General features: G+C 35.8%; 1 protein-coding gene across 1 annotated transcript in view; it reads right to left on the bottom strand.

The window, feature by feature from the left end:
- Window positions 1-7,654: 7,654 nt before the first annotated feature.
- DOCK2 (dedicator of cytokinesis 2) overlaps window positions 7,655-14,922 on the bottom strand; it is a 188,082-nt gene continuing 180,814 nt past the window's right edge. The window contains exons 49-52 of the mRNA XM_082771334.1: window positions 13,475-13,655; window positions 11,114-11,234; window positions 9,916-10,058; window positions 7,655-8,544 (exon numbers count right to left, since the gene is read on the bottom strand). Coding sequence (XP_082627460.1) covers window positions 8,470-8,544; window positions 9,916-10,058; window positions 11,114-11,234; window positions 13,475-13,655 — 520 coding nt within the window. The 3' untranslated portion in view covers window positions 7,655-8,469. The remainder of the gene's footprint in view (window positions 8,545-9,915; window positions 10,059-11,113; window positions 11,235-13,474; window positions 13,656-14,922) is intronic.

The following is a 14,922-nucleotide window of genomic DNA, read 5'->3' as shown; positions in this document are numbered from 1 at the left end:
ACAGATTTTTGTCAACTTGTGTTATATGAAGATTTGCTCCTCTGGATTTCTTAAATGAAGCTCCAAAAAGCAAAACTTAGGCCAAGCCTCTGTGGAATAGTTCTTTTTGTGTGTGTTTTTAAAGTCAGCTCCTGCATATCCCTCTAGTCCTGCTAACTGTAATGTTTCTTCACACTGGGAAACAGTGCAATCCCTTTTACAAGGGAAACCATAATTGTCTGAAATCTTAGGTTATGAAGAGCTCAAAATACTTTCATTTAAACTGGGATTTCTCAGCATGATCACTTATGCTCCAAAGTAACCTATATATTCAGCATTTCTGAAATGTAGCAACCTGGTAGAAGAATGTACACGCTAGCACACAGTAGAAAGCCAAAGCACAGGGGTCACAAGGTAGAGGAAAGCACGGGGAACTCTGTAGGCTTCTCTGATAATTTTGGCTGCAATACTCCTAACTCTAGCTTCCTAACTGAATCATTTTAAACAATAAAGCCAAATAAAGAATGATGACTGCTAGTATCACAAGCACCTACCAGTCACCATGCTGTTCCACAGCGTGACAGTTTTAGAGAACTTAGATCAAAAGCACCAGGGCTACATGATGCAAAACATGTGCTTGTGCAAACCCACTCTCACTGCCCAATTAGGTTCAATTTTTTGGAGTAGTGACTTCATCCTGGCAAACCTTACAACATACTGTGTAACACTTGTCCCCCATTTTGCCAGTACAAAGCACCCTGTCTTATGTGCTTTTGCTAATCTTCCAGAAAATGTTTATACTTGATTCAGATCATAATACATACATTTGTGGACCACAGGATTATTTGGCTGTATTTTTAATTAATACGAAGCTTTAGGCTGTACTGTTAACATTGTGTATAACGTAATCCAGGTGTATTATCACAGTTTAACACCTTACTGAAGAAAAGTTCATTTAAGTTATTTACGTAGTCACAAAGAAGAGGGAAAACATTTTTTAAAAGAGAGTATATCTACAAGTCAGTAAACCAAGCAATGCAGCTTGTTTCAAACAATTCACACACTGAATTCAGAAATAATTCAGCATCCCTCAGTAAGACATTTTCATGTAAAGGCAAATCACCTATATTCTCAGTTACCTCAAAGTATTTGTAGAAGTCTTCATCCCTTATTCCAATAATCATCAGCACAGAGTATGCATAAAATAAACACCACTACCAGGAGAAATAAGATGTAGCAGACAAAAAGCTACATCAAGGTCACTGCAAAAGCACAGGAAATGTAGAACAGTATCACAAACCAAGGGAACTGAACTTTATTTGTAGAAATGCAGGTTGAATACTAAATTAAAGGAAAAGGTAATACCATTTGGACCAGTGTCATTGATGTGGCAATGCTGGAATTACCTTAACATTTTTTAATCTTTCAGAGCAAATCCACTGTGGATTTTTCAAGCAATGTTTATAACAGGGATTTTAGAAGACTGTAAAACCTTACAGGTGCTAGTTGATGTTTTCTGACCATAAGAACTGTGATAGTAAGAGTAGTCATAGCTCCTGCTTCAAAAAAGACCTTCCATGATCTTGCCAACACATAATACGGTAGAGGGGATTAGGAGTACCCTGATTTAGGTATTAGTCATGACAAACAGTAGGCAGCAAGAAATTAGAAACTTCCATTTGGCTGCCTCTGGCTTTGCTGCATTTAGATACACAACTATGCTCAGCCCTGGGAGGGAGGGATACCTCAAGTATAAACCAGAGATGGACAGATTCTGCAACTAAATTCCTCTCATTATTATAATCTGTGGTGTTGCTCAGTTCTGGGAAACTGGTACAAATACAGACACTCCAATCAACCATATTTTAACAACCTCACTGCTCCTACCAGCTTCCAAACAGCCAAAATGCTTGCCAGTTTCAGATGATTTGCTTATTCTTCTGTGCCTGCCACTCTAAAAGTTTGCTTATACTAGAGATAAATAGTTCTAAAATCCAGTGAGGTATTGTATGGATATCAGCTGTGTTTATCTAGCAAATTAATCAGTACACTTTTCCAAAGGCCTTCAAAGTTAAAATTCTTGTACATTTTCAATAAGATACACACCAAAGAAAAATTAGTAACAGGCTAATACTTAAATTTGAGTCAGATTTCAGCATCAAGGTATTTGCTTATGCAAACAAATCAGCTTTAGGTCATTGAAAAGACATTTTAGAACAATGGATTTTTCAGAAAACATAATATTTTTTTTCCCCCCACTCTTTTATTCATGGTGCTCTCTATGCCCTTTGGTGCTTGCATAACACACACTTGGGGAAATTAATTAGCAACTAAAAGGGCTGAGTGAACTGGTACAAGTGTAAGTGCAGTGAACTACTCTATGGACACACCCAGTCATAGATAGACTTTAAGTTGTTTTAATTTAACCAAGATTTTACTGTTAATCCTTGCACTTCCAGTTGCTCCACTTTGGTTTTCCTGCTATCTGGGTAGGCACATCAGTAATTTGTTCTCATATATGGGTAAAGTACTGCAACCACTTACCTCCCCCTACTGGCAATTTTTGAAAATGTAAAATGTATTGAATTAAGATCTAGCCTAGTTAGCTTTGTCAGTTTCTAGACTAGCGTAATCACTGTCTGCTTAGCAATATTATATATAGATAATTAATTTCTGAGAACAGTAATTCTGATAGTAAAACTAACAATTGGTATATAGAAACAATTTTTAACTTTTTCCATATTAGAATAATTCATATACTTTAAAATTCTTTGCAGAAACACTGGTATGTTAAGAGACTTAAATCTTTCAAGTTCATTTCCTTTGCTCTTTTCTTTTCAAATACTGATCTCTAAGAGTACTGTTTTCTTGTCTTGTTAAAAGTCTAAAGGCAGTTGTTAAGAAAGACTCTACAAATTGAAGCTTTATGCATTAGTACTATAGCATGTGTCAAAGCACTACTAAGCGTGTCAAAACAACTAAAGTCATGTAGTAAAGACTTCACATTCCTAAATATTTGTAGAACCAGGGTATCCAACCATAACATGATTTATTGTGTGACAGTTTACAACTGTATTTGCAAAAAGAACTGCATCTGGAGCACCTCTATTCAGGGCTACTTTCTTATATATAAAAACATACTAGTGAACATCACAGGGAAAATCTTTCATCAAACTCTGTCATACATGGAGGTTTAAGTCTTATTTTAGTTACAATAAGAATGTAAGATGCCTACTTCATGTAAATAATCTCCTTTGGCTGCAGGCCTACCAGCTTGTGGTGTAGACACCTTAAATGATTGTCTTCTGATACCTGTAAGCTTTCCTGTACCTTTTCAATCAATCACCTCTTAAACCCGTTGTAACACCACCAACAGCCACCTACCTTCAGGTGAACTAGTTAAGTATTCAAGTTAATGGGCACGCCTATGAAGTGTTATCTGTGAATGCAAAAGGTTACTGTTAGAGTCATTAACAATCTGTTAGTAAACACCGGTTGAATACCCACATGCATAATGGGGCTGCAGCATGTACTAAATGTCATGAAAAAAATCTTTAACACAGAAACTATATTTGTTAAAGAATGGACACTCACGGTGACTGTTCAATTCTAGGCTCTGACATATGAAAGATCATTCAAGCCACAGTAGACTTTCTGCTATCCTGGAAGAACAAAACAGCATTGAAAACAGATAATTTGGTCCAATTTGGTCAGATGAAACTGTCCTACTTGCCTGAAAACCACATTCATATTTATATAATATTTTAAAGTTACCAAATCCACAGTCTACCTCAGGTTTGTTTGCAGAATAATTATTCCTTTACAGTGTTAATCTTTAGCACACACAGCATGATGATAGCAAATCAGAACAGAAAATTACAGACTGAGTCAATAAAGAACTACTCTCGTCACCCCATAGCAGTAAACATTGTGAATGCTGAAGTCCTTACATCTTGTGGGCAGCCCTGGGATGTTGCTCAATGTTCTCTCTTAAAAGGACCTTGAACACTCAAAAGCAAGTAGGAACTCAGTTCTGGAAGGAAAATACAAACGAATACTCTAATAATGCCAGTGCAATTTCAAGGCAACAAGGATGGGAGATGGCTGGTAAGCATTTTTAATGGAGGCTTCTCTATCCCTGGGAAAATACATAGTAAGATGGAGATATCCACCTCCAAAAATTAACAAGAGAACAGATCCTTGAACTATTTGTCCTCCTTGATCATTTATTTATTTATTTATTTATTTTATTTATTTATTTATAAAGGGATGACTCAAAAGAGAGTTTGGCTTTAAATTAGCTGAATTCTGTTGATTTCTGCATGGGAAGGACCCTGTGTTTGAATGGTAAGTCATCACTTTTATTCCCCTACAGTATGGAGAATCGATCTGGGATATGATTTTACAACAGAATGTCCTAGGCCTAGATGATTCCTATATTGATGTCAGAATACACAGAACTAGACTCTGGGACATTTTCTTTTTTTTCACCTGGATTATGCTGAAGCTGGAACAACAAGGAAAACAAAATAAATTGTTTTCCTGTTAGGTAAGTCAAAATCCTTAAAATGAAAGAGCAAGAAAATTACATGTTTAGATGGCTTTATGCACAAGTCCTGGACCACAGATGAATTAAAAAAATAAATAAATAAATAAATAAATAAATAAATCCATTTAATAAACAAAACTGCTCTCTTCCATCCTACCTTTATATTTTAGTAACATATTTAACAGCTTTTCTCATTTAGATGTGCTCTCATCCCATGATCATGGTGGAACAAACTTACTTGAGAGCTCGACTACCTTTAGATTGATTCAAGTTATATCTTGATTTCAAAGATGCTTCCACTTCTCTGACTGAGGTGGAAGTAAAAATCCATTGATAAGCAGACACGATAGAGCTGCTTCAATATTGTGACCTTAGTGACCAGCTTTGATTCAGATTCTGCAGAGTTGTAAGGATAATAAAATTGTTATATCCTATCCCAAACACAATCAACAAGGAAAATGAAAGTAGAGATCCAATGATATCGAATGTATCTTTGGACTCCATAGTGAACAAGCAATGTGGTACCCATTACTTCACCCAAAATTCCACTCTTTTACAGGAAAGATTACAGACTGCAAATTATACAGAAAAAAAAAAAAAGTCCACTGTCAAGCAGTACCTACAACAAATACACAGATGTATCGCACATTAAGTCTTAGTTCAAGACCAAAATGCATTCCTGGGGTAAATAAATTTTTTATGAAAATTCTCCTTCCCACTGTGTTCAGAAACGTGACCCTACTGACTTCAGTCTGAACACTTCCCTCCAGGTTACCCCAGCTGATTTTTACTGAATTTTTAAGAGCACTAAGTTCAAAAGAGCCTGAATAATTGAGTTGTCATTTCATAATGAGAACTTGTACGGTTTGCTGTACATTATGTTGTGCAAACAAGGACAGATTGAACACCCAAGCTAGTGCCAAATCAATTCAAGAATGCTCCAGAATACCTTGATATAGCAGAATGCACACATTTGCCATCTAAGAGCAGACCTCATACTCCATTGACAGCGGCTCTTCTGGAGCTAGACCACTCCATCATAGATAAATCCCAGTGCCTGTGTCTAAAATTCAGACATCTAGTTAACTGAACATTATGGCATGCAGCTTAAATGCATATTACACTGTTGCAGCTTGACAGCTTTCTGCAAGTCAACACATACAACTGTAGCTGCATATGCAGCCTTTTCTATCCCATGCTAAACACAGATTATTACAGACCCAAGTTACTCAGTCCAAATCCTTACTGTCAAGCAATCCTGAAAGCCAGGCTGTTACTGTCCAGTCTATCTGAAATGTCCGTGAGAATTGGAATGAACTCTGTCAGAAAACACACATGAAAACGTTGTCTCCGTAAATGTGTTTCTGACCCTGCATGTTGAGAGGTGGTGGAGCCATACAGATTACAGGTGAAGCTACACATGCTTCATTAATTCCCTGGGACAGCAGCCAAAGCCTGACCCTATCCTGAAGTAAATTTCTACCCTTTGTGATTCACTTATATATACCTATTAAAAAAAAAAAAAAAAAAAAAAAAAGTCAAATAAGGTTGGATGCCACCTGAGAATACCCTCTTCTGCATACATGAGCTAAAGGCCTGTTCAGCTTTTGACAGAAATTACAATAATTAGTGTTGAGATTTATGCTTTAAAATAGATGTGACCAGTTTGGCACACTTGTACTTCATTATTTCAGGGCATCACTTGCTGTTTATTTGGACTAAATGTCAACATGCACAGTTTCTGGAAACTTGTGAGTGGCTATGGAGTTTGATGTTCAAACAACATCCTTTAAATCTCAGGTCCATGTATGCTTTGTTCTTGACAAATATTTTTTCTGAGTTATTTTTGTTTTTCTGATCAGAGTTGATTTACATGATTTCAAGCTTGAAATAGATCCAAGATCGGGCTGGCAAGAGTTTGAATCTGTGGTACTGGACAAACTAATATGATTTTTGTTGATATTTGGTAAGTTAAATGTGAATCTAAACCCTGCATTGAAAATTACACTAACCAAATCAAAACACAAGCCTGACCCTTGAACCTCAACAACAAAATACTCAACACAAAACTTCCTTTTGATGTTGTTTTCCTGGCATTTGTTTCTGGGCTCTTTTTATTTTTCCACTCTTCATACATTTTTATCTTAAATTCTAGTTCATATAACAGATTGAGCTAAAACTCCTCCATTCCAATCTCATGTAAAAGCATAGCTACAAGACAAAATAAGCAGAAAATGTTTAAGGTATCTTTACAAAATAAACAGATGTTAAATCATTTCTCCTCACTCATTACCCGTAAAACAAAACCTTTTCTTCAGAAAAAAAAATATTTTGTGATATCAATATTTCTTCAATGAATCTGCAAATAATCGTGAAAGACAGCTTGAGTACTCTCCTCTTTCTTCCCCCAGGTTAGCAAGATGCAAAACATGTCCCCCTCAGCTTTTCACTGAGATACCTACCCAATTAAACTGAGTTGGTTTTTCTAGAAAAGTTTTGTTCTTCGTTTATGCTTCTTCGGAAGCATTTTCAAGTTGCTGTAAAAGGCAAATGAAGAAAAAAAAAAAAAAAAGTGCCAATTTTCATGACAAAAATCCTATAGTTAGTGTTAAAACTGGACTTTTTTTTTTTTTTTTTTCTCTCTCTCTCTCTCTCTCTACTGTTATTTTAGGCAAAAATTTGTTTTGGTGAAGTATTAGCTTCAATGGCAAATATTTCAAACTTCTCACTTGCTAATTATTTCTGTAGAAAACAGCCTCAAACTGACAACTAGCAATGAGTCTAAGCTAATTAGCTTATTTAAAGTTAAACGTAAGATTGTTTAGAGCAATAGTTAGGCTTAGAACAAACCGAAGTTGCCTTTCTGTTGATTCTATCACTCAGCAAGAATAATGTTAATCTCTTTCTCTTACCCAAACCCATTTAAATGGCAACTTTTAATTTTGGACAATATACTTGCCTTTAGAAATAACTGGCAGGTTTAAAGAAAAATGAGATGCTGACCTGTGCTGTCTATCTTCATGCTGATAAGGCATTATCTTCCAACTCTGCCTCTTAAGTTGTAGGGACACAGAAAACTTATTTGGAAAGCAGAAGCCTTGGGCTTTTAGAGTTCATTTGATGACAGTAAGATGCTATTAAACACATATGTGATGACATCTAGAGATTCCAGTGAGAAAGGTTCAAGGCAAATAAAGTTTTATTATTTTATTGATGAACAGTAGAAAAATGCAGCTTGTATCTATCATACTGATGGATATAAAATCAACTTGTACATGTGTAAATAAACTTTTGCATGTGTTCAATACAGTACCCGCTACTCTGAAAATAACTTGGGCATATGGTGTCAGAATCATGGACATCACCCTGAGTAAGATTTGAGGATATAGAGCAGTGCGTTGGGAATAGCAGAGGGACCCAAGGAGTGTAAATCCAACTAGGGCCACAGAGCACACTCGAAGTGACTATTTCGTGCTGAGCCACCAGTTGCCTTGACAACCTTGCCAGCAGTAGTTTAAAGATAAGTGGAGTGTGCCTATACAAGCTGCACAAAAGGATAACTTCTGTGCTCTTTGAAAAGAACAGGATAGGACTTACATTATACGGCAAGCACTGCAGATGGCCTTTTAACATCTTTCTTCCCAGGAGTGAGTTTTATCACCAGGGAGCACACAATGATTTGTATAACCACAGGCTCAATAAACTTTCATTTTATATCCTAGTGAACCCATCCTGGAGTATTTGCTTGAAATATTATTCCTGTATTTATATCACATAACTGATCAGAACCCTGAATACTGTTTATATTCTCCCTCAGTCACCTGTTATCGGTGCCTTTCTTTACAGTAGACAGTTGTCTAAAGTAGGATATATACATACATGTATATATAATTATTTTTGGTTGAAAAGTGGTCATTTAATCATTTAATTACAGGAATTAATTACAGATCTGTAGATGGAGATTTGAAATGGTGCTCCACAGAGTACTTTCCATCTTCTAGAACTTTGGAAATACGCTGAAAAAAAAAAAAAAAAAAAAAAAAAAAAAGAGAGAGGAACTGAGTGCCATATGTTAATATGATTAATGTTTTTGCTTTCAGTAATATTTATATTCATTACTAGATTTTTTCCTTAACCTCTGACTAAAGAAAAAGGCATTGACCAAATCCTGGATATTTTAAACTTGTTTCCCTACTTTGCAAAACTATAAATCTGTATTTAAACCTGTCCACGTGATTTCAATGATACAGTGGCAGCACTATAGAAGGGAATTAAGTGGATTTATTCAATGCTTTTTCAGACTTCAGAAATGGGACATTTTTTCCATTTTATATTCTGTTTAGGTTTGAATGTGTGTGGATGAGATCATGCTGAAAAGCTGTTACTCCTCAGTCTTAAAAGAGCATTACCTGATAAATCAAACATAAGTGAAACCCTACAGGCTTCAAATTAAGAGTATTCTTGTTCTTACTAGGAAAATACGAGTATGAAAATACCCAAATGCTGATTAACCTTCCTAAAGGTATCTCTTTTTTTTTTTTTTCTTTAAAGACTCCACTAACTAATTGATGAATATGAAAAGTTTGAAATACGAAATATCAGCACAGAGGTGATGTGTAAAATATTACAAGTGTCACAGAATGCTTAGATACTACACGTAAGTAGATAACAGCATCTGCATTGAATTTCATCCTTCCACTACCTGAAAAAATAGTAAAACTTTTGAATCTTGATAACTCCACTGAATAGTTAGATAGCAATAGATATATAGCTGTATTTTTGTTGTCGTTGTTTAAATTCAATGGTGTTTAATTTTTTTTTTGAAATTTCCACATAAGCCAAAGAAAAGTTTACTACACAGAAAGAAGGTCAATTGTTTAAAGCAACACGATTTACACTCCAGTGTAAGCCAATTTCTACTTTCTCATGATCATCCCTAACACCAGAAACTAACTCACACTCTGAATGTTTTACTGTATATGCTATCCTTATCTTACTCTGATACTAGTGTAAACTGCCCAATGTAATTAAATTGAACAAGAAATAATTGCTTTCCTCTTTTGCTAATAAGTGTTACATAATTCAGAAAAAATCGGTAGGTCAAATGAGACCTCTTGTGGAACAGATGCAGAACTGCACATCTGTGCCTTTGTTAAACGTATGAAGTACATTCTTATTCCAGAAAGCACAGCCAGGGGCAAATGTTTCTTACGCACAGTTTCCACTCCTCTCTTTGATAAGAGAAGTAAGGAAAAAAAGATAAAAGTTTCACTTACAGTCTTATGGAATTTTAAATCGACTTGATTTTCATAGCTTAAAATATTTGAAGAGGTAACACTCCCCCCCCCCCCCCCCAACACACAGAATTTACCATTGTCAGAACTTACCATTGTTTTAAATAACTGGTTCACTTTCTTTTTTTTGACGGTTCTCTTGTCACCATCTGAGGTGGAAGGAAACACTGGCTGACTCAGCCTATGTGATGCAATTGTTTCATCAGGTGACACAGGGCTGACGGACAGAGTTAATCCTTAGAACAGAAACAGATTGGTTGAAAAGAAAAAAAAAACAACGATAGAGTGCAATACAAAGTAGAATTTGAAATAAACTACTGCAATTACTAGAGAGAAATGAGACTTTTACAATCTAATCTTATTCTCAGAATACAAAAATAAGCAAAAATTTCCCCATTTTAACACTAAACTTCATTACATTGAAAGTGAACAGTGAAAAAAAAATCAATACATTTGTTCAAAGAAGAAAAATACATGTAGATAAAAAGAAGAAGCAGCAGGCTATGACAATCTGGGCAGGAAATTACTGTTGCATTGTACTAAATGTCTGTTATAGGCATCTGGAAAGATAGGAACAATAACAGGGCTAGATGAAGGGCAGGCTGAGAACTGGATGTGCTATGGAAGTAGATGGGGGGAAAGGATACTGAAATCGTGCAACGTTTTCTCTGTATACCTTGACCTAGAAATGAGTTCCACCTTCACTTACAGTTTTCCCTTCTTTATCACACAGTTATCACGCTTTCTAGGGGGCAGTTGTGTTACTTCATTTCCCCTTCCTCTTGCTGTGAGCAAGGCTTACAAGATTCCTCTCTAATATTAACAGCATCAATTGAAATTCCTAATACTAGGCAACCTTTGGGGAAATTCATCTGCCAAAGCAAAAGGATTTGAAACAAAGAAATGCTCTGTATCTAACACACTGAGCTGTAACTGAAGACTACAGAACCCCTTCCTTCTGCAAGCGAGGCCCTTCAGATGAGGGAAGATAAAAAATCCTTGCCTCTTTCAAGGCATGTTGAATGTTCACACTATAAAAGGAAGCAAAATTAAGAGCTCCAGAAATAAGACTTTCAGTATGTTACTACTAGGCAGCACAGAGTTATCAAGCAATAGTAGCAGTCCAGCCTCACGTGTACAGCACACACTTAAATTGTAGTGTTTGTCTTAGAGCCACAGAACCACACAGAGACAGCTACCTGCTTCTGCTTGGAGCAAACACTTCAGTGCTACATTTTCTTAAGTAGCCAAGAAATGAAGAATGCTCATCATCTTACTATAAGCAGCTTACCCGGAATAGTTGGCATAGAACGACTGACAGAGCTCATCTGCTTGAGGACAGATGTCTTCTGAGGTGCCACTACATGCTCTGAGAGGTTGGTGTCACTCATGAACTCATACTTCCTTGACAGCTGTTTAATAACAATAACAATAATAATAAATAATAAGAAAAGCCCTTAATGATGAACTAAGATATGCAAAACAAATATCTAGGCAAAATAATGTTTTGTGAAAAGCATATAAAATAAATAAATAAATGAATGTGCCCAATCCTAGTTCTTTGTGGAATTTCTAGTTAGATTAATACTTCTCATTTGACATAGAAAAAACATTACTCTAAAAAAGGTAGCTAAAAGAGATTATGTAATCTGGAAGTGTAGAATGGTGTTCCTACCATCTTTGGTATGTCATCAGCCAGCTCTGACTGTGTTTTGCAAGGTAAAAATAAGTTTTGAAAATATTTTTCTCTATTAAATTAATGTAGTAGCAAGCTTGGCTGTTACAAGGCTTGTCACTACTTTCCTGAAGCAATAAATAAATAAATAAATAAATAAATCCTGCAACACTATACACAGTTAGGTGGATCTGTACGTAATGTAATCAAAGGGCAAAGATGCTACTTGGTTTTGTATACTACTGCTTCTCAAAACATGCCTGCATGCTTCCTGTCTCTCTTGTATGAGAGCATGAGACAATCACAATCCTCTACAAGTTTCACTACAATTCAAAGCTCAAAGACTAGGGACATGTGGCAGATTGCAGGATCTAGCTCAAAGTAATTCTTCCTTCATTTCTGAAAATGTGTTTGCTTTATTGTAGCTTCTCTCAGCTAAGACACATAAAATATTTCAACTCAAATACTACTTGGAGCACTGCTCTTCCACAAGTAATTAAGGTCTGTGCTCAGTGTTCAAAGATCAGTATTTTCTTCTGACATAGCTTTAAGTTTCTAGTGCTGCCTGTTTTCAGTAGGAGTATGTCACTCTGCTTTGTAGCAGCAAAAAATACGAAAAATTCCAACCTTCCTCGCCTCCTCACTATAGAATGAAGAAATTATGCATGTGTTTATATTACATAAACAAACAATTAAGAACCTAAACCTGTTACATTATATGTATTTACTATCATTTGTGAACATATATTTTGTCTTTTGAAACTAGTGACTACAGTCTGAACAAAATATACTTGCTGAATAGGGAAGCTGTGGGCATATTTAATGCAGGGCATTTTTCCTGCTGTAGTGTGCTTCCCAGAAAATGTCCAGACAGACCAATAAACTAGTTCAGAGGCTTTTCCTTCTCCATTCAAAGTTTTCTCAACTGTGAAATCACACAATTATGCAATGAATCAAATGTTTTTCTGAACTTAAGAAAAGGCAGGTGAACACACCCATTGGATAGTTTCTTTCTTCAATACACCCTCCCTTTATTCTTTTAAGGGTCATTGAAATCTTGGACCAAGAAAAAGAGAAAATACTTTATCAGGCATGAATTTAACTGCTTGCCAGTTTCAAGTTCATATGCAAAGATAAAGCAACATCTCTGGTAAGACTTTACTAGAACAGTTAGAAGAGTTATGACTTAAGATCTCCATCCTTTGAAAGAATCTTAGCTTTCTATTCAATTCACTTTGCCTTTGATGATTCTGCCAAAAATTTTTTGATCAAATGATTTGCACTCTTTTTCCATGTAATTCAGCAGTCTGGTAGTGCCTGACATTTTAATTCATGCAGGGCTTGCCTATCAAAAGTACATCTTTCAGATTGTATTATTTCTTTTTACACTTAAAGAAGAAAAGTCTCCTGAGGACTAAAGCATTAAAATAAATAAATGCACTGTGTAAGTTATGTAAGGCACTCAAGATGATCTACAAAGCAAGAGATGCCCGTGCTTCCAAACTTCATTCTGGCACCATTTAAGGAACTCTGTTTGCAATCTTGCAGTTTCCTAACAGCTGCATGTTCCGTAACAAGGTACAAAAAGTACAGGGCTCATCACTTTTGAAACAGCCCTGACTACAAGGAGCTGCCATGAAATGTCAGCACAGTGAATTGCCTCTCCACAGGAAAGCTACCTTAACCCTCCCAATGTTGTACTCCATTTTAAGTTAAGCAAGCTTCAGAACTGTGCAGCTTCAACACTGTGTTATCTGTCATTCTTAGCACATAGAAATGTTCTGATTTTTCCATTGATTTGTTCCCTTTTTAGTATCCTGCAAATTTCTTTTGTGGCAGGTCAGATCACTTTTGTATCCTGCATAATTCATTTTTTGATAGCTAGAGTTCTATGTGAAATATATATTTTTTGCTAAGTGAGTGATTAATGTCCTCTTTTTATGGATTATAAAATACAAGTCTAAACCAGTAACATACACATTTCATATCAGAGATAGAAATATCAGGTGCTGTCTTCTCATCAGCAAACACCACACTGCTTCTTTTTGTTCTTTTTTTGGACCTCCTCATCTTAACTTCAGGGTGAGGATTAATTTGTAGACCATTCTCCTCTGATTCTGATTTTACTGGCTTTGGTAGCACTACTTCCAGATCAAAGCTGCAGGAGCAAAAGAAAAGAAAAAAAAGAAAAGAAAAGTTGTTGAATAATATTTTAAAAGCCACTGGTATTCTGACATCATTTCCCCATTTTCCATACTCTTTTTTCTACAGTCTTTTGAGCTTCTGATTCACCCTCAATTAATGCAGGTCATCCCTTTTGACTTTCAATGCAACCTTGCACACACTGGCAGAAAGTATATGATATGTTTCAGCTGGCAACTGTTGTTGCTAATAAGATGCCCTCAGGAGGTATTACAATGTCTTAAAATATTACAAAGATTGTTAAATATTAAGTGCAAATTTCTCTTTGAAGATGTGTGCATTAACTCAAGGACTCCTAAACTAAACAGGGTCAGAGCTCATACGGCAGCTTTATGTGGGGTGATGATGGTGCTGAAAGCGAGACATGCTATTTTGGATGTTGAACAGGAATAATACTATTTATACGCACATTTTAAGTGCATCCTCTTATTTATTTCACCATATTGGACAGCAATACGCATACCTACTGATAAAACAAAATCTCCCTCCTCCATTCCTCTAATATTTAGGGTTTAAATATTGGGCTACTCTTTAATTAAGAAAAAACAAGTGGGAAATGGATGACAGCTTTACTCCCTCTCTGCTAATGAAATTATCCTATTGCACATAGGGTTCAAATTATTTTACAACTTACAAATCGATAAAACAAGGTAGTATGGTAAATTTGCTGACCCATCCTGGAAAATAATTAATATCATGTGAATTAACAATATGTGCATGATTTAGCTACTTAGATGTCGTTGAATGGTATCACAGGAAGTGCCCTGCTTTGTTAGGGACACGAGGTGGCAGAAATGACAAATCACATTTGTGTGCAACACCCTTGCTGAGTGGAAGTCAAAGGGTAGGAAGAACACCTGGGGAATTTCATAAGGTATTAGAAACCTCAAAACCTATGAGCATTTAAAATGTAATTAAGTAGTGTTAAACACTGAACTGGCAGTCAAATATGCAAGAAGATGGTGGTACCTTAAGCAGATACTCTTCCAAGTTAGCATCATACACCTTTGGACTTTTTACTTCTTAAAAAACAACTACTCGAAAAGATAGAACAGATTTTACAAAAATCATAATCAAGCACTGCTCAGCGGGATTAATTTTATATCTGCTTTGTTTCTGAAAAAGGCTTTATGTGCCCAAAGGATAATTTATTAAGCAGTTAACTTTTAGATGAAAAAGCTAAATGAACACACCTACAACTGTTCTCTCAGTCTATAAAGCCC

This window comes from Aythya marila, assembly GCF_965140915.1.
Source record: "Aythya marila genome assembly, chromosome: 14".
NCBI lineage: Eukaryota > Metazoa > Chordata > Aves > Anseriformes > Anatidae > Aythya > Aythya marila.
The sequence above is the reverse complement of the archived record's forward strand: the minus strand, read 5'-3'. Positions and strand labels throughout refer to the sequence as shown.